The sequence below is a fragment of the Mchenga conophoros genome, linkage group LG8, assembly GCF_057382185.1.
Source record: "Mchenga conophoros isolate Kocher_MC1m ecotype Shallow Benthic linkage group LG8, M_conophoros_male_GT1.1, whole genome shotgun sequence".
Taxonomy (NCBI): Eukaryota; Metazoa; Chordata; class Actinopteri; order Cichliformes; family Cichlidae; genus Mchenga; species Mchenga conophoros.
Window position 1 is genome coordinate 21,364,391 of NC_140533.1, and position 21,678 is coordinate 21,386,068.

General features: G+C 39.3%; 1 protein-coding gene across 1 annotated transcript in view; it reads left to right on the top strand.

The window, feature by feature from the left end:
• Positions 1–21,678, top strand: part of LOC146568692 (proteasome activator complex subunit 4B-like) — a 48,230-nt gene that overhangs the window by 17,875 nt on the left and 8,677 nt on the right. Inside the window, exons 17-43 of the mRNA XM_085284903.1 lie at positions 155–224; positions 2,138–2,205; positions 2,712–2,915; positions 6,855–7,012; positions 7,284–7,379; positions 7,550–7,605; positions 7,740–7,796; positions 7,878–7,933; positions 8,036–8,134; positions 8,227–8,289; positions 8,569–8,664; positions 9,097–9,228; positions 11,150–11,359; positions 11,454–11,590; positions 12,214–12,267; positions 13,062–13,191; positions 15,743–15,824; positions 16,107–16,260; positions 16,734–16,800; positions 16,893–17,018; positions 17,266–17,418; positions 17,548–17,652; positions 18,648–18,739; positions 18,911–19,042; positions 19,238–19,440; positions 21,184–21,269; positions 21,442–21,570. Of these exons, the coding sequence (XP_085141029.1) occupies positions 155–224; positions 2,138–2,205; positions 2,712–2,915; positions 6,855–7,012; positions 7,284–7,379; positions 7,550–7,605; positions 7,740–7,796; positions 7,878–7,933; positions 8,036–8,134; positions 8,227–8,289; positions 8,569–8,664; positions 9,097–9,228; positions 11,150–11,359; positions 11,454–11,590; positions 12,214–12,267; positions 13,062–13,191; positions 15,743–15,824; positions 16,107–16,260; positions 16,734–16,800; positions 16,893–17,018; positions 17,266–17,418; positions 17,548–17,652; positions 18,648–18,739; positions 18,911–19,042; positions 19,238–19,440; positions 21,184–21,269; positions 21,442–21,570 (3,015 nt within the window). The remainder of the gene's footprint in view (positions 1–154; positions 225–2,137; positions 2,206–2,711; positions 2,916–6,854; positions 7,013–7,283; positions 7,380–7,549; positions 7,606–7,739; positions 7,797–7,877; positions 7,934–8,035; positions 8,135–8,226; positions 8,290–8,568; positions 8,665–9,096; positions 9,229–11,149; positions 11,360–11,453; positions 11,591–12,213; positions 12,268–13,061; positions 13,192–15,742; positions 15,825–16,106; positions 16,261–16,733; positions 16,801–16,892; positions 17,019–17,265; positions 17,419–17,547; positions 17,653–18,647; positions 18,740–18,910; positions 19,043–19,237; positions 19,441–21,183; positions 21,270–21,441; positions 21,571–21,678) is intronic.

Here is a 21,678-nt window from a genome sequence, read left to right on the forward strand (position 1 = left end):
GCTACATGCATATTTACTATGTTATGGCCTCATTTTGATGGTTTACTGTTTGTGATCTTATGCATGTATTTGTGTTTGTGCTTGGGCATCTAAATGTATGTGTGCATATCTATGTGTGTACTTTCTGGATGTGCACATGTGTGTCTGTTTGCAGTGTCATCCTTCCGAGTCTCTCCGACTGTTTGTCCCTCACTGCTGCAGCATCATCTCCCACATTACTGACAGTCAGTATAACTGTGCAACAGTTCAGTGTGTGTGTGTAGTAATGTAACTCTGTTTGCATTAAGGCTGTTCCAATAAGCGTTAAACTAGTTAATTCAGAATTCATTCAGTGATAAATGAAACCTGCAGTTTGCAAAGTTAAATAAAAATCTTCATTCTTTAATTTGTAGAACACTGTTAGTTCATTTATGATCTCAAAGCAATTAGGAGGTATTATAAGACACCGTATGAGGTCATAAGAGAATTTAAAGTGAAATTGTAAAAAGCAAGTGCTTTTCTCTAACAGTAGTATTCTTTAGCAACTGGTGGTGTCTAAGTGGGACAAATTTAAGGGAAATTAGAAAGAAATTAGAAACTGCGTGAATTAACTTTGAGACTTGGCTCATGTATGTGTTCAGCCCAGTTGTATGCAAAAGCTTGGGCAGTCCTGGAAAAAATATGTTGGCCAAAATTTCACATAATGAGGTCAGTGTATGTACAAGTAATCCCTGTGAGTCAAAAGCTCAGACTTCAGACTGCTCTAAATGCTTGGTTTCAGACAGTGGATGAACTCAGAGGTGGCGCCAAGGCCCAGCATAAGATAGACAAGGGGGGGAATTTGAACTGCGAATCATGCAAAATCACTTTAGTGGACTCTGGGAAATAAATGAAGATAGAAGTTTGACTTTAAAAGTGCCCGCTTCTTTAAATGCTAGTTGACAGCTTTCATTTCATGAACTTAAAATGAGAAAATGTTAATAGTATGTGTGACATGTGCAGATTGGAGGGAAAGTTTCCTTGTGATATACATCGGAACAGCTGTTTTACTTGAAAGTTTTATTGGTCTTCTGGCTCCTGTCTCCACGTTCATAGTTACCTTAACCTGCAACTTGAAGACATTTCAGTTTGCATATAACGCTTTACACTCCTTTACAAGGACCAATTTGCATAATTTTCCATGCCTGTGGGGTGTTACAACATGAGATTGTAGATTTAGTGATGGCAGTAGTCTAATAAATTTGTTAAATAGTGCATACATCGGAGAAGCCAAACAACCACTCTGCAGATGCGTAACATAGGAGCCACTTCAACAATATAAGACTCAGGTGTGCACATTAAAGGAGAAAGGAGACTCTTTCGAGGATGCCAAAGTTCCATTTTATAAGGAGAAGTAGGCAAGCATGTTCCCTGTGAACGACTGTTATTGAATAGAAGTTTGAGACCAGCTATCAGCTTGTCCAGGTGATGAAGCCCTCATTCAAATTCTGATTTGTCTCACCTCAACAACTTGCATGATGGCATGGTGGGGCAGTGCCTCACAAAGGAGCCTTAATGACTCACATGTTGTACCCTGATGACAGGGTGGCTCAGTTGACTATCACCATCACCTCCAAGGGGGCACCAATAATCTGAAGAAGTATATTCATTAACTTAAATTAAATGTAATAAAGTGTAACATAACATTTAAGAGATGGCTTTGACTGGCTATCATTGACAACAAAGTGTGTTATTTACTTGTTTTCACTCACGTGCCCACTTTTGCATAAAACTGGCTTGTGTTTTTTACATTTTGTGTCAAATACGTCAAAATTAGACCAACGCTTTAACAAGACTTGACATACTATGCTAGAGTAAGCAGCACTTTAAGCTGAGTTCTAAATTTTGGACCATAAGATCCTCAAAGTGGTAAAAATAATATTTTTGTCAAGCAGATTAATAAAAAAAAACTATACTAGTGATTATTAATTAACATTAGTTAAGTTAGTTAAAACAGCTTTAGATGCATTTTATACAGGTAAACTAATAGGCTGCCAGCTATGCAGCTCACATGGCCAAACAAGTCAATTTTGATCCCAAAATTCGACAGTAGGAGCTTGATCTGTCTGGGGAGCAGTGAAGTACATAATCCAGCTTGTTTATGTGTGTGTGTCTGTAGATGAGGAGCTGCAGAGTGAAGATGAGCTGGATAAGGAGCTGCTGTGGAATCTCCAGCTGCTCTCTGAGGTGAGAGAAGGACACACACACTCCTAAAAACGTAATGCGTGTGACTGATTATAACAATACAAGGCTTTATTGTGAATCTAGAAATGGCTGTTTGCTTTAAGAGAAGTTAATTTTCCTCACTACTGCTTGAGTGATTTGCACATCGGGGATGCCTCAGTGGAAAACACTGAAAACGTACGAGACCGGCTGGTGTCTTTATCTGTTTTTAAATTTAAAAGGCTATAGTTGTGACATTGTGAGAACCAAAAAAAAAAAAAAAGAAATACAGCCAAAAGACTTTTTTTGCATCATACACCCTGCACAGTCATAAATTGCAAAGAGCTTTATTGGTAACCAGAAAATATTGATACACTTTCAGGTTTGTTTTATTGCTCCTGAGAGCTTACCGTGAGTGGGAGCGCGCCAGACGCTACGATTTACTGGAGAACCTCAATATTTAAGACACAACTCTCCAGTGAATTGCCTGTGTGTTCATGTACTCCTGTGTGTGTGTGTTCTCTCATTAGGTAACCCGTGTGGATGGCAAACAGATGTTAAAATATCAAGGCGACCTGGAGCGGATCTTGTGTGTGTGTGTGCGTCTGCGCTGCAAACGGGCGTACACACTCGCCTGCAGTCTTCTGGAGCACACACTCCGATCGTTTTCCCTCATCTATCCCACTGAGTACCGCAGCACCTCTGGCAGCTTTGATACTGACCTCCCTATTTGGGTAAACACACACACACACGCACGCACACACACACACAATATGGCACAAAGAGATAGGAAAGAAAACATCGGCCGCCATTATTTAATCCTATAAAGTGATGCTGAAGTTAAAGTCAGCTCCTTGCCTCTAGTTCCACATGTTGTATGGTTATTGTTGAAATAATATAATATTAAATCTGTCGCTGGAAAACTTTGCCACTAGTTGGACTTTTCCAATTCTAACATGACAATCTGAAAGCCTTCATTAAATTTAAAGTAAATACACCGCTGGATTATACTGACTAATGCTGCTCCCTCTTCAGTCAGACAGCTGCTCACAGGTAGACATACGAGTGATGGAGGGGTTGAAACATCAGCCAAAAACCTAAAAAGCCAAAGAAATAGATAGGAAATTTTGCAGCATAAATAGACCACTAAATTGGGAAAGTATGTGACGTGAGGCGTGTATGATGTGAGCAGAGTGAGCCATTTTACCTGCCTATGCAGTTCCTTGACTCTAATTGCTTAGTTTCACCTTATGCCATATTCACTAACACCCGCGCAGGCGAACTGGCTGTTTTCACAGACATTAAAGTATTTAGTGAGTCACAGGAAATGATTAAATCTTCTAGGAAATGTAAAAGGCCGCAAGCTGAACCATTACAGCTGCTCTGTATTGTCCTTTAATTTATAATGCTATCTTACAGGTTTAATTATTGCAATGCAATTTCCTTTTGCATTTATAAAGCCTAGTTCACATTTAAATTAAATGGCTACACTTCTGGGCCATATTCTGGCCAATACTGCCCGTACTCTGGCATGAAAAATAACCACATCTGTGTTGTTCAAGGAAATTAAAAACATAGTCTCCCAAAGCTGGAAGTCACAAAAGCAAGAAATCCAAGGGGATCACGTAATTTTTCTTTCCACAATAACTTCTAATATTTGTTTTTTTGTGCAGTATTGAAACGTTACCTATTTATTTATAAAACAAATCCCTCAATACCAACATTTTGTGATTGAAAAATCCACAGTGGATGAGCCACATACCTCTCACGGATAGATCTATATATTTTTAGAAAGGAATAAACAAAGAAAAAACAGTTCTTCATGAAATAGGAAGCTGTGGTTTTGTAAAGGTCAATGCAATTTTATGCAATTTTTTGCTCAACTCCTCAAATTAAAGCTCAGTGCCACAGTGGATCATGTGCATCCATCTCCCCCTGTCCCTAGCAGCCTCCTCTGTAACACCAACCCTAAATCCATAAATGAACTGTAACTTGAATATGTTCTGTTAGAAAACTAAAAATAATAAAATAACAGTGTCCAAAAATGTGAAAAAGTGGAATAAGTTCAGATTCCATGAGCCCAAAAAAGCTGCAGAGTACACACTATGAAGTGCTAACACTCACTAATTTAATTCAGCCTGTCACTGATGACAGTGGGTTTACATTTAGAGGAAGGATTGTGGATATATTGGACAAATTATGTTGAATGTGGAGCTGTCAGGCAGGAAGAAAAGAGGCAGACCACAGGGAAGATTCATGCATGCAGTGAGAGAGGACATGCAGAGTGTTGGTGTGACACAAGAGGATGCTGTGGATAAGGTGAGACGGAGGATGATGATTTGCTGTGGAGACTCCCTAAAGGGAGCAGCCAAAAGAATATTATGATGAATCTGCTAGGTAAAAATATTTATTTAGTGTTAATCTGGACTCTAGGTAATACAGATAAATATGACAGTGGTATTTAGATATTTTGACTTAGCAGCCAGTAGTTAGCAGTAGTACTAAATTTTCAGCCCTGTGTTGGGTTTTGCTTTTTGTAGTTTGTGGCAGATTATAAAATTATTTTATCAGTGGTAATCTTTTATTGTGAAGCTGCATAAGCTATGATAAAGTAAAAGGACAATGAGGAACACTAAATAAATAAAGAATCGTTTAAAAGTTGGCAAAGTGGCTCAGTTACACAGTTTAGCTCTGTATATACAATGTATCTGTGTTTGTTATTCAGTTTATGAACTGAACAATGCATTTCTAAATTCTGAACACATTATCAATGACTGCTAAATGACTGTGATTTTTCCTTTCCACAATTAGTTCATACAACAAATCACACATTTCAGTTTTTCAAGCGTTCGGGTCAACTTCTGTTCTTTGAATGTGCAATGGGCTATAAATAAAATAACAAAATGACATTCAAAATTAAAAAGGCTCAAACTATTTTGCAGTTTCCCAAATTATAATTTATTTAACAGTATTCAGTGGGTTACATACTGAACTGAGGATAGAAACAAAGCATCAGTCCTATAGCGCTGGTATCGATCCACTACCAATACCAGCGTTGGTATCAATACTATGGATATTTGGGTCAATCTGCTCACCTCTAGCAATCAGGCTGAGCTATCTCATGAAGGTGATTATAAATCTAAAAAGTGAATACAGGGTTAACACAAGGTTTTCCAAATAAGCCACAAGTGTTGGATCTGACTGATTTTACAAATAAGATATAACTATACGATTTGGAAATATAAGGAGCTTACACACATAGTACAGACTGAAAGCAACACAGCTGCTTCTGACAATTTAGTGGTATAAGTGTCTTTAAAAAGTGTCTTTAAAAGTTTTTCCAAGGGTGGAAAACATGCACTATACTCATAAAATCTGTCCTATTTGCGGCCAGGAAGGAAAATCGGCAAAAATGCTGAGTGTGTAAATTAACAGGGTATCAATGCTCCCTGTTAATACTCAGTTGTAATTCCATTAACATTTAGAGGTGCGTGAGACAGTTTTAGTTTTTATTTGTTCATCTGCAGTTCCAGTGTCTGAGAGTAAAGATTAAATATTAAAGATTTAATTGTAATTTGCGCATTCGATCAACAAGTCAATTGTCAACAGGTTTTAAGATCATATATTAATGCTTATAGAGTAATGAAATTGTTTGTAGCCAACAGGAAAATGCAGCACTAAAGTTGCATCTAAGAATCTATATTTATTACTGATGCTCATCTGGGAAATGCTTTAGACGCTATTATGAAAGCAGATCCTCTTACAGTCTGTACACAGAGGTCTGAGGCATCATCACAGATTGGTGATGCTATATTCCAGATTATTAAGTGGTTAGTAGGCAGTGACTTCATACCTGTTGATCTTAAATCTTAATCTTAATCTTTTAATCTTGAAGATGGCATGAAGTTGTTATGGTAATGTTACCAGCTGAGAAGTGAATCGCCTTCATAACACTGAAAACCCAGGGTTAAATATGACGATACCTGGATAAGTCCAAGTCCTCTTTTTGTGCTGAAGTTTTCTCTTTAAAAGTTACGGAAAATTCCTGTAAGGCAACAAAATTACTACATTTTAATGCAAGGTCTGAAATGTCCTTTATACCTTATGACAGCTGGAGATTTGCTGAGCTCCTTCTCCTTCACTGTTTATTTCATTCCCCGAGAGAGAAAAAAATATGTCTGGATTACTCTTTTTTTCTTTAAAAAAAAAATCTTGATGATATTTTGGCGCAGGAGTGCTGGGCTCTTGTGTTTGTTTTGATGACTTGATGGCAGTAATTACAGCTATGTTCCTCTGTTGTTTTTCACTGCTTTACTTTCTTTTTTCATTTCTAATACCAACCTCTTTTCATTTGCAGTTCACAGTCACCGATTCTGTACTTTAAGATTCATTCTCCTTGAATTTCTTTTTAATTTCATTTCAGTGCTTCGCTAGTTGGATTCAGCTGCTTTCATATGATAGTAGACCAGTCTCTTGCGTCATTTTTTTCCTATTTTCCATTGAGTTTTGACCTTATGCTTAACGTGTTTAAGCATTTAAATACCAGTTGATGACACAAATTTGTGGTTTTGAGGCTGACTGGTTGTGCTGGTTTAACTGACAGTTCTTCCAGTGGAAAAACTGGCAGCCACCCTCTACAACTATCTGACAAAATGTTCTGCCTGACTTTCCAGGACTGGGGCAGACCAGGAGATGTGGCAGCGTTGGGTGTGTGTTGGCACGTGCCTGGACCGGAGGAGGAAAGCTTTGTTTTCCATCTTTTGTCCCACCTCCTGCACCCTGAGCTGCAACGAATCAAGGGCCACGTCTCTGGAGAGCAGCCAATGAGCAGGTGTACTGTCATTTCTCTCAGTTTTAAGTATTCAGACGCAATTAGGCAAACTCACAAAGATAACAAATAAAGGTGTAGCCTGTCATTAGTGATAAATGAGCTTTGCCTGCTTCCATAAATTACATGACTTCAGTCTTAAATATCTGTATTTTTTTAAGCCTAATTAGGGGTAAAGAAGGGGAATGTTAAATTCAGCTGCCAAGAAATTCAGAAATTCCTTGAACATATAAACACACGCGCTCAGTGAGCTCATGTGTTGCCTGATTCCCAGAGAGGAGTTGTTGCAGAGTCTCGCTATTGTGCAGCACTGCCTTCTTGGAGCTGGAAATCTGCTTCCCCCACTGGATGGACCACACGCATCCGACCTGTGAGCCCTATACCTGCATACACACATGGACACACACCCCCTACACACGCACACACACACACACACACACACACATGCGCACACACACACACATATATATATGTATATATGAAACAAAAACATCATGCAATCTTGTCACGTTTTGCTCCTTACACTTTGCTTCTTGTCAGAGTTTCTTCCATGGTGAATCTTGGGGAGGTCAAGCTGTATATAGGTGTTGACTACGGTATGAAAACAGCCACATAACACATATTTACAAACACTCAATCTCCCATTAGTTTCTGTTGGCAATGCGGCCACTCATCCTGTATTCTGTGCCCATACGGGGCTTCTGTATTTCTTCTATCCCTCCCCCTCCAGATGCTTCACGGGAGAACTACCGAGAGTCCATCTGCCAAACCATGAGACTGCTGCTACGTGAGTGAAGATTTTAACTTCACCACAATCCAGTTGAAATGTCTTTGCATAATTTACCTGTATCCACTTCTCTTAATCCAGATCACATCTTAGAGCACTCAGAGGATGATACAAAGTCACTGTTTGTCATTATTAAGGTATCCTTCTCTTTTTATTCTTTATATGAAATGTTGTTAGTTTATCCTGCAGCAGGCCTGCAAAGGTCTCACAGCACCCTTTGTCTGTCTGCCTGACTGCAGATCATCAGTGACCTCATGTTTTTCCGAGGCACTCAGAAGAAGGAGTTTGACTCACGCTGGAAAAGCTTCACTCTCGTCAAGAAGTCCATGGAAAACAGGGTGAGTTGGAAAAGTACACAAACTTACTGGTTGTTTGTTTCAATGAGTCATTTACAAGGTGATTTCAATACTTTGCTTTTTTACTTTTGCAGCTTCTCGGGAAGAAGCAGCACATTAGAGCTCTACTCATTGACCGGATTTTGCTCCAGCATGAGGTTTGTTTAATAAAAACACTGCCTGGTCATGAAAAAAATATTGGTGGGTTTTTGAAAGGGTACACATTACCGGTGTAAACATAACTTTCCACTCATGATTCACCAAAACAAGACAGTAATAATTTGACTGAGAACACTATTTTCTTCACATTTTTTTAATAGATATTTCAGTATATTATCATATTTTTTTACTTAACCACTGAAAGTCTGATGTCAAAAAAAGTCATAATTGACATGCAATCTAGAATTTAAATGAAGATTGTATTTTTGTGTGAATAGATGAGAAAGATGGTTGTGGAGGGGAGTGAATATAAAGTGGTTCATCAGGATCTGCTCTGTGATCTGCTGCTGCTTTCTACCAGCACGTATAGCCAGGTAAAAAAATAATAAAGTAAAACACACATTAAAAAAATCATGTAACAATAACATCATACGTCCTTCCTTATACACCATGCAAGAACTGAGTCTCTGGATCTGGACTAGTGTGTGATTTTTTTTTTATATTATATTTTAATATTTGTTAATATTAAAATGTCCCATCTAACAATGATGACAAAATCTTCCAAATCGTCCCAATTCAGTTTTGGATCACCTCCAAAATGTGTCTGTCTGTAACTGCTTGTGCAGGCCTGCTAACCACAAATAAACAAAACAAATCACGTAACTTGACAGAGTTAATTAAATAGTTAATGAAGAACTGATCTGCTGACTTCTATATTCATGATGGCACTTTTGATATAAGCGAAAAAGTGTGAGAATGCATGCATGTGCATCTGTAAAACTATGTGTGCGTGTTCGTCCTTGCAGGTACGCAGCAGGGCACAGAATGTGCTTATGGCTGCCTTGGGAACCTATAGTTTCTCTTACAGAGACCTCATTCCCCGAATCCTACAACTGTTGTCGCCACAACACACTGGTGTCACGCAGCAGCAGTTTAAGGTACTGTGCATGCAAACACATAGGAATGCATCACTTGTTTGTCATACTGGTCACTCTCTGTGGTGCTGAAACGTCATCTGTAGTGCTAAATTTTGTCCTCAGTAGGTGGCCTCATTGTCCTGCACTGGTCACTGCTTTGGAAGCTTTACTGCTTCCTTTTTGGCAAGTAGGCCTTGACCCATCCTACATCGTTGCCTCTTTCTTTCTGATATCTTCTTATATCTCAAAAAGAAAATGTTTCAGTATAGGAGTCATTATTAACCTTATACAGCCATTTTTTTAATGAAACAGTGGGTCCTCTGTGCAATGTACTTAGAAAATAGCAATGGCAATGCGAACAACTCCTAGACAAAAAGTCACTATTATCACCAGCTGTGGTTTGTATACACGGGAGAAGCTTTGCAGTTTCTGTATTACAGCACTGGCCTGTGTAAGCCTGGTATTCTAAGCAAAAAAATGTGATTTAAACCATTTTCACACATTCACTGCAGCCCTGAACTTTTCTTGAACTTACCCAACAGGGGTGCGTATGAAGATAAAAATTTGACACTGTCAGATCACAGATTAGCCGGTCTTTATCCTGCAAGCTCCCTCATACAAAACCTGTGACAGATTTCACTGTTGTACAATACGCTGGATGATTCACAGCTACCATATGTCATCCTGCGCACTTTTTCCACACTTTCACCACATGTATGAGTAATTCTAGTAATGTCACAAAGGACAAATGCAGCCTTATCCTGATATATTCATGTGTGAAAATGGTTTACGTTGCTGTTTCATTCTATTGTTTCCCATTCATTTGTGTAATTGGGCAAAAATAACTGTACTAGCAACATAATCATATTGTTTATAGTATTTGACAGAATATGTGGTTTTAAGCAAGATGCTTGACCTGAAATTCTGTCAAAATTGCATATATAAGGAAAAAAAACAAAACAAAAACAATTTAAAGACACTGTTCGAGGATTGAACAGTGCCCCTGGTTGCTCTGCTTCCACGTCTGCAATGTTGTTGTTTCGAATTGCTGTTTCTGTGGCTGTGATCAGATCCATCAGTGGGATTTGTCACAGTGCCACAGCAAAGTTCAACTGTTTTGCAAGGATGTTTTTCTCTGCTTGGGTGAGTTGTCTGTCAGACAAATTTTTCACCCACTTGTCCACATCAATTGTCATTGATCAATGGTCATTAATCAGTGGTTGTTGATCAATGGTCATGACAATTTGCATATTAATGATCAAGAAACGGACCTCACGGCCCATTATTTGTCAGTGGTGCTAGTTTCAGTCATTGTGGAGATGCACTGTTTATATTACTGGGGAAACCTGCAGTCAGCAGTCTCAGATGTTTCTCCCACTACATCCAGATGATAAGAATGAACTTTTTGTCAATTATCTAAAAGATTAACGAATTTAATTTAGTTTCAATAAATATGGGGTAACTATGTTACATGAAGCAGGTGACACACAGCAGCATTTTTTGGCTGAGGTAGTTTGTGATGCTGGTTTCTAGTGCCTTTAAAACACAATAAAATTAATAGTAATAATTCCACATGTTAATAACCCATACAGAGAATAACTGTTTAACCAAATAAAGATTTACATAGAGACGCCTTGAAATTTCCAATCAATGCTCCAAATGTTACTGAACCCAGAACTGTGAAGAACCACAAAATCACTCAGCACTTGCGGAGCCCAATGTAAACACGTAAATATTAGATTTAACATGTTTAGCTTCTTAAGCACATTGCAAAAGTGCACACTTACAGTTATCATCATCATAACTTATAGTATCATTACATAATATCACAAGAATGTTCTAAATATTTAAAAAACATGACCATCATTTGCAAATTTTTGAAGCTGCAAAGATACACCTAGTATCTCTTTTAATGTTTGTACACATGTGCATTTTTTCACAGGGTGCTCTGTACTGCCTTCTGGGTATGTACAGTGGTATTCCTATGGCCAGTGCAAGGGACTGGGAATGGGTTGGGCAGGTGTGGCCCGCTCTGGTCCGCTGCGGCTTATCACCCACAATGAGCCTGGAAAAACCCTCAATCGGTCGTCTGCTTGATGACATCACTGACAGGATCCTTCGCCAGCATGACACTATCGGAGTCAACTTCACTGTGAGCAAAGTGATCATTAACCATCAAAATGCTACCATCACCTGATACTTTTTGTAACTGTGTGCTGCTCCCCTTTGCCCACTTCTACCTCTAGGTGTCTGAGGGATGTGTAGAAGTAGCCATTCAGATTGCACAATCGAAAAATCCCACACCTTGTTTAGAAGCACCATCCAAAGAGGAGATAAAAGAAGGGCTTCAGCGTCAGCGAATTAGAAATGTGGTTGCTGCACGGTAGGGATAACAAGTAGATTTCTCTTGTTCATTGAAAGTCTTTTTGAAGTTTTTCGCATGATATCCCATGAAGATTCTATATTTTTGTCATATTGAACATGACACAGCCACCACTGGCTGCTAGGCCAAAATGTGTATTCCCTAAAAGGTTGGCAGTGGCTTGTGGAGGTTGCTGGGAGAAATGGTTTGGTTTGCTGGTGGGTTGCCACATTTACCTGTAGTTTTTTTTTTTTTTTTTTTTGGGGGGGGGGGGGGGGGGGTAAATTTTTCTGCAAATACTTGCTAATTACTTGAAAATATATGAAGCAAACTGGAAATGCAGAAGGTTTGTGCCTCAGCGCCATAGCCAGTCTGGGAATACTTTCCCCCTCTACACCAGTGGTTCCAGGCTCTAAGTCTGTGTGACTGGGCCCTAATGCAGTTGATCACTTGATTGATGTTGGCACCATGATTGTCACATTTTGAAAATGGCAGACAAGTTAACATTACGTGATTAGTGGTCATGTGTCTGCAAAACCCGAATATTCCTATAATATATTATTAGGTTTGTAATATATAAAATTTTGGTAGTTTAGTAGCCGGGGGTGGTACTACTAACCAACACCTGTTTTTATTTTGTACAGGAAATATGAAAAGTTAGTCAATGACCTCTTGGACTGCCTTGAAGACAGAGACTTGTAGGTTTTCTCTCCAACTGTTTATGTGTTTTGAGATGTTAGAATACACTAAAGCTGTTTTCACACATAAACTTCCATTTCTGTTTACGCTACAGAGGTGCACAAAGAGCCAAATATCCAATACAGTCGGATTTGACATTGATCCGTCTTTGACCTGCCAAGTCCCTAGTACAAAGTCTAAGTGATGTTGAATTCCGCCATAAAAAATACATTGAATGTCATGTGTGCTACCTCCTGCAAGCTTTATCGAGCCATCTCTCTTGCCTAAACCAAGGAAGTATTTCCAGTAGTGCAAATATGTTTGAAACCGACTATTTCCTTCTGTGTGCTACATGTGAAACCTGGAAAATATCCAAACCAAGTCTCCAGAAAACTGTCCAAAGATTCTGTGTGAAAACAGCATGAGTAAGCTACATAGTACTGTAGGTCATCCAGAGTTGAGGGGACCAGAGTTTAGGGGACCTGCTGGTAAAAGCACAAGCACCTTTAGATTTAAGCTTTGAGTTTGGAGTAGCCCTAAGGGAACCACCTGAGGATCTAAAGCTGCAGACTGGCTTATACGGAGTCAACATTTCTGCTAGGGAGCTTGGGGCCAGGCCCAGACAAGCTTTAAAAGTGATTAGTAGAATCTTAAAATCAATTTGAAAATGTAGAGCCAATGGAAAGAAGCCAGGATGTGACGCTGTCTGCTTGTGCTGCTTGTAATGCTTGGCAGTAGAAAATAGAGCTGAGACATAGAACTGCATTTCTATTATTACCAACTCTTTATTTTTTTATATATGCCTGTGATTCAGACCCTGGAAGTTTGAGCACATGGCCACAGACTGGCTATCTCTCTTGTTGAGGGAAGATCACCCACTTCCCCCTGACGCTGTCCTCTACTTCACACAGAGCCTCGTGCATGATTCCATCAGCATACGCAAGGTCTGTGTGTATGTGTATATCTGTATGAGCTTTGGTTCATGTGAAGTTTCCAGTACACTGTATGTTCCAGACAAGCCAGGGTCAGATAGCAGGGAATCCGAGCATTTTATAGTAAAGCTGAACTATAATGAAAACCCAGATCATTATTAGAGCTCATATGACTGAAGAACCAGTGAGCTCCTACCATTGCAAGGCATATTAGGCAGATTTTAGTAAGCTTGGAAGTAAATTTATTTATATAGTGCCTTTCACAAATCACATACAAACAAATATAAAATAAAATAAAATGAAATGCCACCTGATTGCTACTTTTAAAAAAATTAAGCTTAAGGTGTTTTTTGACATCTGCTCAGTTTATAGATGATAGAAAGGAAGTCAGTGTTCCAAAGAAGGGGGCTACAATTGCAAAGGCTCTGTCTCCTTTAGGTTTTAGTCTAGATTTGAGGATAACAAGGATAACAAGGCCTGATCATAAGACCTGAGAGTCCTGCTGGTGACATATGGCTACAAAAGTTCAGTTATGTTGGAGGGCACTTCACCATGCAAGGTCCTAAAGGTGGAAAACTGAATTTTGAATTGAATTCTGAATCTAATGGGGAGCCGTGGGGTCAGCAGAGGTGTGTTGTGAGAGCACTTGAAGGATCTGTTGCAGCATCGTTTTTGTGCAAGCTGTAGACCCAAGGAGGTTTTACTGAGGGAGACGAAGACTGAGTCGCAGTGGTTCAAACGAGATAAAACAAAAGTATGAGTTAGATATACATTTAGATATAATACGGGGAGGTTTACTGATATTTCTTAATTGATGAAAACAAAAACGAACCAGACCCTTAACCAGTTCTTTATCAGAACTTGCCCCCGGGTTGCTTATGTGTACTTTAACGTAGCTAGAGAGCAATCCTGGATTTCCAATAACCCGGGGAACCAGGCTGTCTGGGGCATAAATAATGATCTCTATATTTTTATTTTCATTCAGATGGAGTAAATAATCTAACATTCATGATTTTTTTTAACAGTTCAAAGATTTTTTAAAGATAAATAATAATAAAAAAAAACAGGTTTAAAAGTGATGTAAAGCTGAATATTACTGGCATAACATTGATAAGTGATGTGAGTAAATGATCACAAAAGCTGACATAAAGAGAGAAAATGGAATACAAGTGAAACAGGATCCAGAACAGAACCCTGTGGAACACCGTGTGTGATGATTTGGAAATAGATGTGGCTGTTCACCCAAACTCATGGTCAAGGTTTTCCATTTCCATTTTCACAGCATAAACTGCACAATACTTAAAATTGAATTGTTTTTTTATTATATTATCACTGAAATCTGAATAAGTGAAAAATATCTCTTGTTCTTTGTTCCTCTCTTAGCAGCTTGCAAATTAGTGCCACAAAGACTAAAAGCAACTACACAAAAACAAGAGGAATCAGATTTAATCCTAGACCAGACACTGTGTTTTTGGGCATGAGTCAAGAATCAATTTGCTCATCAATACTGACAAATACACATATAATGGGATAAAATGCTAGATCTTTATAAGGCTGTGAGATCAGCAGAGGATCACGAGCACAGAAGGTGGTCACACTGAGCCAGACAGCAGTTGCTACACAACGTGAGAGCTGCAGGTTTTGAAAAACGCACATTAGCGCTCTGGCTAAAATCCCCTTTTTTATTTAACTTCTCTTGTCCTGCTCATTAGCTTGTTGGATAACCGAACACTTGCTGTGTAAAAGCGCTGTGCTCACATCAATTTGCAGGATACATAATTAATTGCTCAGCTGCAGACCATTAAACAGCATGTAAACATACCTGCAAGTGTCACTGAAATCCAGTTAGAATCTGTTGTGCTTTCAAATCACAACTTGCAACACAGTTTGCAGTTACTGCTACTTACCCAAAATATAGACAAAATACTTCTACCTTTTTAATAATGAAAAAAGAGAAAATTTAAAAATGTTACAATGACTGCAAAAAGAGGTAATGAATGATCTTATGATTATATATATTTTTGCACTGCAGTCTAGTCATCTGCACAGTCAACAACCATTTCTTTTTATTTATTAATTTTTTTCTCGGTAAAAGCGGCTCATGCAAAGTGTAGAATTTATTGAAAACACAGCTAGAGTTTCACTTTTACAGTTATTTGTTTGTATTCAGGTGTGTGATTGAGCAAAATGTCATACCTCTCCAAAGCATAACTGAACAGCGCAGACAAAAGAAAAGAGTGTGAGCTAAGCAAAAAGAGACTTGTGCAAAAAGTGCAATTTAATGGAGCTAAGACACAAAAACTATTATAAAAAGCAGAAGCAATTCAAAGATTAGCTACAACACTGAGACCAGGCTGTTCTCCAGTTCGCTATCAAACGACTGCCGGTAGTGTCAGCATTTTTTAATACCCACAGCACTTTTACTGGCCCTAAAGGATCCCCTGTGACTGTGGCTAAAACTGTCTCCCTGTAGAGGTCAAGTAGGGTCACTACAGTTTGTGGCAACACTTACAATGATAAACTTGTTTCACTCTTGTTTTGGGTAATATTTCCCACCTGTTAGGTTGCAATCTCGGCAATGGCTGGTATCCTGAAGCAGCTGAAACGACTGAGTAAGAAAGTGGCCGTAAAGCCATCAGATATCAGTGAGTTTATGTTCAAATGCACACAATCAACCACCAACTACATTATTCAGCTTTCATGTTTATTTCTAAAGCAGGATTTTTAGTTTCGAACTTTAATAAGATAATAGTTATAATCAGTTGAAATCAACCACTTTGAAACAATAACATCTAAATTTGCTTTAAAAATTGCTATAAACCACAAGAGCTTTCCACCGCAAACACACATTCCCCCACAAATAAGACTAATAGCACTCTTGTGTATGAGTGTAAAGGGTGCTTTCTGTTATTGCTTTGTATTTGTAGGTGGGATCGAGGAAACTGATGGGCTGTGCGTGGGGGATCGGGAGGGAAATCGCTGGCTGCAGTACGACAGCAACAACCTACCTCTGACTCAGGAAAAGTGGGACTCTCAGTGTTTTGTGGAGAAGACACACTGGGGATACTACTCATGGCCGAGGTGAAGACCCTGACTGAGAGATGAGGCGTTGGATGTAGAAACTGAAAGGCTGATTAACTGCTTGCTTGCAAGGAGCTAAGTAGCTGATTGACTTAACTGCGTGGTTGATTTGATGCTTGGCTTTGTGGCGTTGTGACCACGTTTATGCGTGTATGGCTAAGTGCCGGATGACGCGGCTCTGAGTGGATGGATAACTAGCAGGGTGTTGAACTCGCCTTCTGTCACGGCCTGTCCCAGATAAGGCTGACGGAACGACTTACTGTCTGGCCTAGATAGAAGAATTGATGTATAAGTATAGCGCTGGGTGCCTGTCTTCTGTCTTGGTATTCAGACGCTTTGCTGACTACTGACTTTATAATCATTCATTTATCCTTGCTGCTTGTTTGAAGACAGTATGTGTCTATCCAGATTTTTCCTTTGTGTTGTTATCTATAAATCATCGCAGCCTCTTCTTTGTCTCCTGCTCCTTTCAGAGAAATGATGATCTATGCATCTTCGGAAAAGCCAAAAGATGACCTGCCATACGAGGAGATGAGTGAGGTGCGTGCTCATACAGGGCCACACACAGAATCATTCAGCGAAGCCTCTCTATACCTATTATTACATTTTGGCTGTGTTTGTGTGTCACACAGGGTGAAAAGATCATCTTTGAATACTTCTCGGACCCAGAATTTATTGATCAGCTGATCGAGTTTCTCTCTCTGGAGGATCGGAAAGGAAAGGACAGCTTCAACCCTCGACGTTTTCTCCTCTTCAAGGTGCAGTTGTCATCCTCAATCGATCTGACAGACCTTATACAAAGTAGTGACGCAGCATAATGACACTAGCCAAGGCTGAATCGAACTCCACAGTGCTGCATTTTCTATCATCAACTTTTGTGATTCATTTTTCTCCATCATGCAGCGGTTTACTTGCGTCAAACAAAACCCTGCTTTCCTTTTTTCTCCCTTTTTTCCTGGTAAAAATACACACACACAAACTCACATGTTCATGCTTGATTGGCAGGGGCTCTTTCGTAACTATGGTGACGCATTCCTGCCATTACTACGGCCTCACCTGGAGCAGCTTGCCAGTGACCCCCATGAGAGCTCCCAGCGCTGTGTGTGTGAGATTACTGCAGGGTTAATCAGAGGCAGTAAACACTGGAGCTTCGGCAAGGTACTGGACACACACACACACACACACACACACACAGTGAGAAACGTACACACTGCACCACTTTTTGATAAGAAGAGTCAATATTAATAAAAACTTCCATTATTGTGTATGTGTGTGCGTGTGCCTCAGGTGGAAAAGTTATGGCAGCTTTTGTGCCCTTTGATCAAGACGGCATTAACCAACATCACAGTGGAAACCTACACAGACTGGGGAACCTGCATCGCTACTGCTTGTGTGAGTTGCTCACATGCATACAAATCCACTATAGTGAAGATAACTCAGGGCTTGTTATAAAAAGTATAACAAATTGATCTCTAGGGCTTGTTATAAAAAGTATAACAAGCCCTGTTAAACAAAAAAAAACAAACATTTTTTTGTTTAATTGCTAAATAAGATGTTCAGAAGCTGATATTTTAAAAATCTACAGAGCATGTGAAAATTGTCAGATTTGCCTTGACGACACCTTTTAAAGCACAAACTCTTCCTTGCTATTCTATTATTGTTCCTTTATGGTAGTGCAGTGCTGGCTCACATTTGTACTATTGTATGCATTGTATGTGAAAACAACTGATTGACTATGTTTAGTGTTAATGCGAGTATGCTACCCTAACAAGTAAAACCAAGTTGAGATATTAGATATTAGGTCTGCTAAATCTGTGTTTATTAAGCATTTATACTCACCAGGCAGAGGACTGTACTCAGATAGGCTGCGGTATTTAAGCGATGCTTAGCTGGTACTAAGGGGCCCAGAGTGTAGAAAGAAATGCAGTCTGCCCGTTCTCCTGTGACATCAACAAAGCATTTTTTCCCAGAAGCTGCTGCTCACTGGATATTTTCTCTTTTTCAGACCATTCTCTGTAAACCCTAGAGATGGTTGAATCAGCTTTCTCCCCCATTCTGATCAAATTGATCTCTAGGTCACCTTGATCATGTCTACATGCCTAAATGCACTGGATTGGCTGATTAGGTATTTGTATAAATGACAGTCCATTTAGCTGCATTATTGACTGTGTTATTCATTACACATTCCTTTGAATTAAACAGAACGGCTTTGCTTACCATAACCTGTTCTTGCCTTTTCTTATTGGAGCATAAAACGTGCTGTTTGGAACAATGAGGGCATAAGGCTATACCTGAGCTATCCAGTTTTTTTATTATGACTATGCAAAAACAAAACAATAAAAAGCCAATGAAAATTATTTTTGTTCGTATTGAATGCTGTCCAACAGGAGGGAAGAGAACCCAGGAAACTCCACTGGCTGTTTGAGTTGCTGATGGAGAGCCCCCTCAGCGGAGAGGGCAGCTCATTCAGAGATGCCAGGTAATGTATGTGTGTGCATGATAACTGCATACAAAGTATTTGCAGTATTTAAGAGGTTTCTGATTTCAGGCTGCAGTAGTAACCTGAGCTGACGTATGCTGAGCAGACATGCCCGCAATAACACAACGACCCCCCATTCTTCCATCTGCCCCCTCTCTTTGTCTCTGTCAGTTTGCTGTATGTGCTTCAGGGAGGTCTGGCTCAGCAGCAGTGGAGAGTTTCTGAACTGCTGCACAGGCTGCTAGCCTACCTGGAGCCCAAACTCACCCAGGTGTATAAAAATGTCAGGGAGCGCATTGGCAGGTGAAGAACTTATTCTGCATTACATAATTGTGTCTAAATGAGTTAATCTCATTAGCTTGTGTGTACTGTTTGGGTTGTTCAAATTAGAGGCTCGTTATTTATCTCTAACTCTGTCTCATCTGCTCCCGTACTGTATTTCCCTCTCATCTCTCCCCTTTCTGCTCCCTTACCCTTTTTGTGCTCTTTTCTCTCCAGTGTCCTGACCTATATCTTCATGATAGACGTGGCTCTGCCCCACACCCGGCCCACTACCTCCCCCCATGTGGCAGAATTCATCACACGGGTCCTAGAGCGACTCAAGCCCCTCACAGCGGAGCCGGAGATCCACAACCACGTACACGAGGAGAACACCCAGGAGACAGATGAGCGCACCCAGGCTGTCAAACTACTCAAGACGGGTCAGAATGTGGATGAAAAGAAGTAAACTGTGTGTCTTTTAGGCAGGAAGGCCAGGGACAGACAGTGGCTGCATGTCTCTCTCTCTCTCTCTCTCTCTTGCTATATAAGCTTGTTCTCTTGGTGAAATAGACAGTCATACTAAAACTAGATGGACCAAATTAAAAGCTGTGATTCTTCATTGATCTCACCTTTCAAATTTATTTTAAACGGTAGTGAGGTGTAGATCGATAGGAAATTTCGCCCGTGTGTGTTCAAGCATGTCAAAAAGGAATTATGGAAAGGAGTCCAACTCAATATTTGGATAGGTCTCTTTAGTATAATATGTAATTTGTCCAGGTCACATGAGGAAGTCATTTAAACTACATTTCATATTGATTTTGCTTTCGTCATAGAGGCTAGTCTAATTTAACCAATTGTATTCAGGCAAAATGAAATTTCAAGCATTCAGAAACAAATTGTCTTTTCGATGAAGGAGTATTCCTGCATAACATTTATAGTGGAAAGACAATGCAGCAAAGAGTCAGAAGTATGAATTTGCAATTTTTGAGTCTAGCTGTGTTGTGTTGGCACAACCTACATAAATATGAACTACAATTTGATTACAAAGATAGTAGCTTGCTGAAATGAAAAGAATAAAAATTCAAAATTTGAAGTGATGTAGGTGAGCAATTGAATTTATTAGTTAATTGTATGGCTGAGTAATGTATTATCCAGACAAAACAGATAAAGAGTTGCAATTGTTACCAGCATTGATTAAAAACATATATAAGGTGTTACTAATAAAAATGTAAATAGCTAGCTGAAATAGAAATACGTGAAACGATCTAAGGAAAGTATGAAAACCTTAAAAGTAGCAGTTTAATTGTTGTGAATTAATAATCAAAATAGTTAAAACCGCTAATAGAATTACTGATTAAAAAATGAAAGTGGTATTTCAACATAAAGATAAAAATGAGCAGGCAGGTGGGCAGACGACATGAACACAGAGGTCAAAGGTCAATTATTTATATTATTGTGTATGAATTTTCTAATTTACTGAAAAGCACATGTTAAGGCAGTAATACCTTCAAGTAGCAGATTAATCATTTAAATAGAAAAAGTTAACAGTCACAGTCAGCTCAACTGTCTAACCCTAAATAGTAATTCACATTCAGTTATAATGAGGTAAAATACATGCTTTTGAACATGAGAGGTTTTTGTGATTAAATGATTCTTGAGACCATTATATAGATTACATTAGATGAAAGAGGATAGGCACCACTGGCAAAGTTTTATAATGTTAAATACTTTAAACTAATACCTATGCAGAATGTTTTTCCAGTGAAAGATAGAGAGACACATATGCAAACCTCTACATATAAAAATTACCTAGCGATTGAGGATAGAATGTTATTTGAACTTAAAGATTTTGTAACTATTTTTGCAGATTTTATTGTATTACAGTAGTCACGCCTGCTTCGTTTTTTTTTTTTGTAGCTTGCCACAGACTGAATTTAGATCTCATTTTTTTGCCTCAGTATTTGTGCATTGCTGCTCTTTCGGTTTCTGTTATTACTGTAATCTCCATTATACAGACAAATATCTGGCTGTGGAATTATACAAGTCATTAGATACTAAATAATGATAGATTGTGTTTTATTACCAGAGCCACGCAGCTCCAGTTCTGTGGGGTTTTTTTATCATTTGCCAGCAATTCAAACTCTCCTTGTGTGTTTATGTGTGTATATATGTGCTATTTGCAGTCTTAAAATGGCTGATGACGAGTGCAGGGCGAACCTTTACCACTCCTGTTCAACAGCAGCTACAGCTCCTGCCTCTACTCTTCAAGGTAAGAACAAACACGCACACACACACAGGTTCTAGCACAGCATTATTACCCACTCAATCTTACTTGCCCATTAAACTCAATTTCTCTCTTCATTTACTCAAAATGGTGCGTTGCTCCTTGTCTTTCTACCTCTCTCCCTCTCTCTCTCTCTGTTTTCTCTCTCCCCCTGCAGATTGCCCCGGTGGAGATTGATGAGAGCTATGATGAGATGAAGCAGGATGCACGCACGTGTCTCTCTCTCATGTCTCAGGGCCTGCTGTATCCTGAGCACATCCCTCTGGTTTTGGCTGCACTGGAAGAGGTAATATGTACACACAAATCCAGAAATACTCGCAAAAGCACACACTCACAACTGCCTCACCTGCCTGCTGTCAATGTTCCAAGCCTAATCTCCCAAGGTATTGTGTTA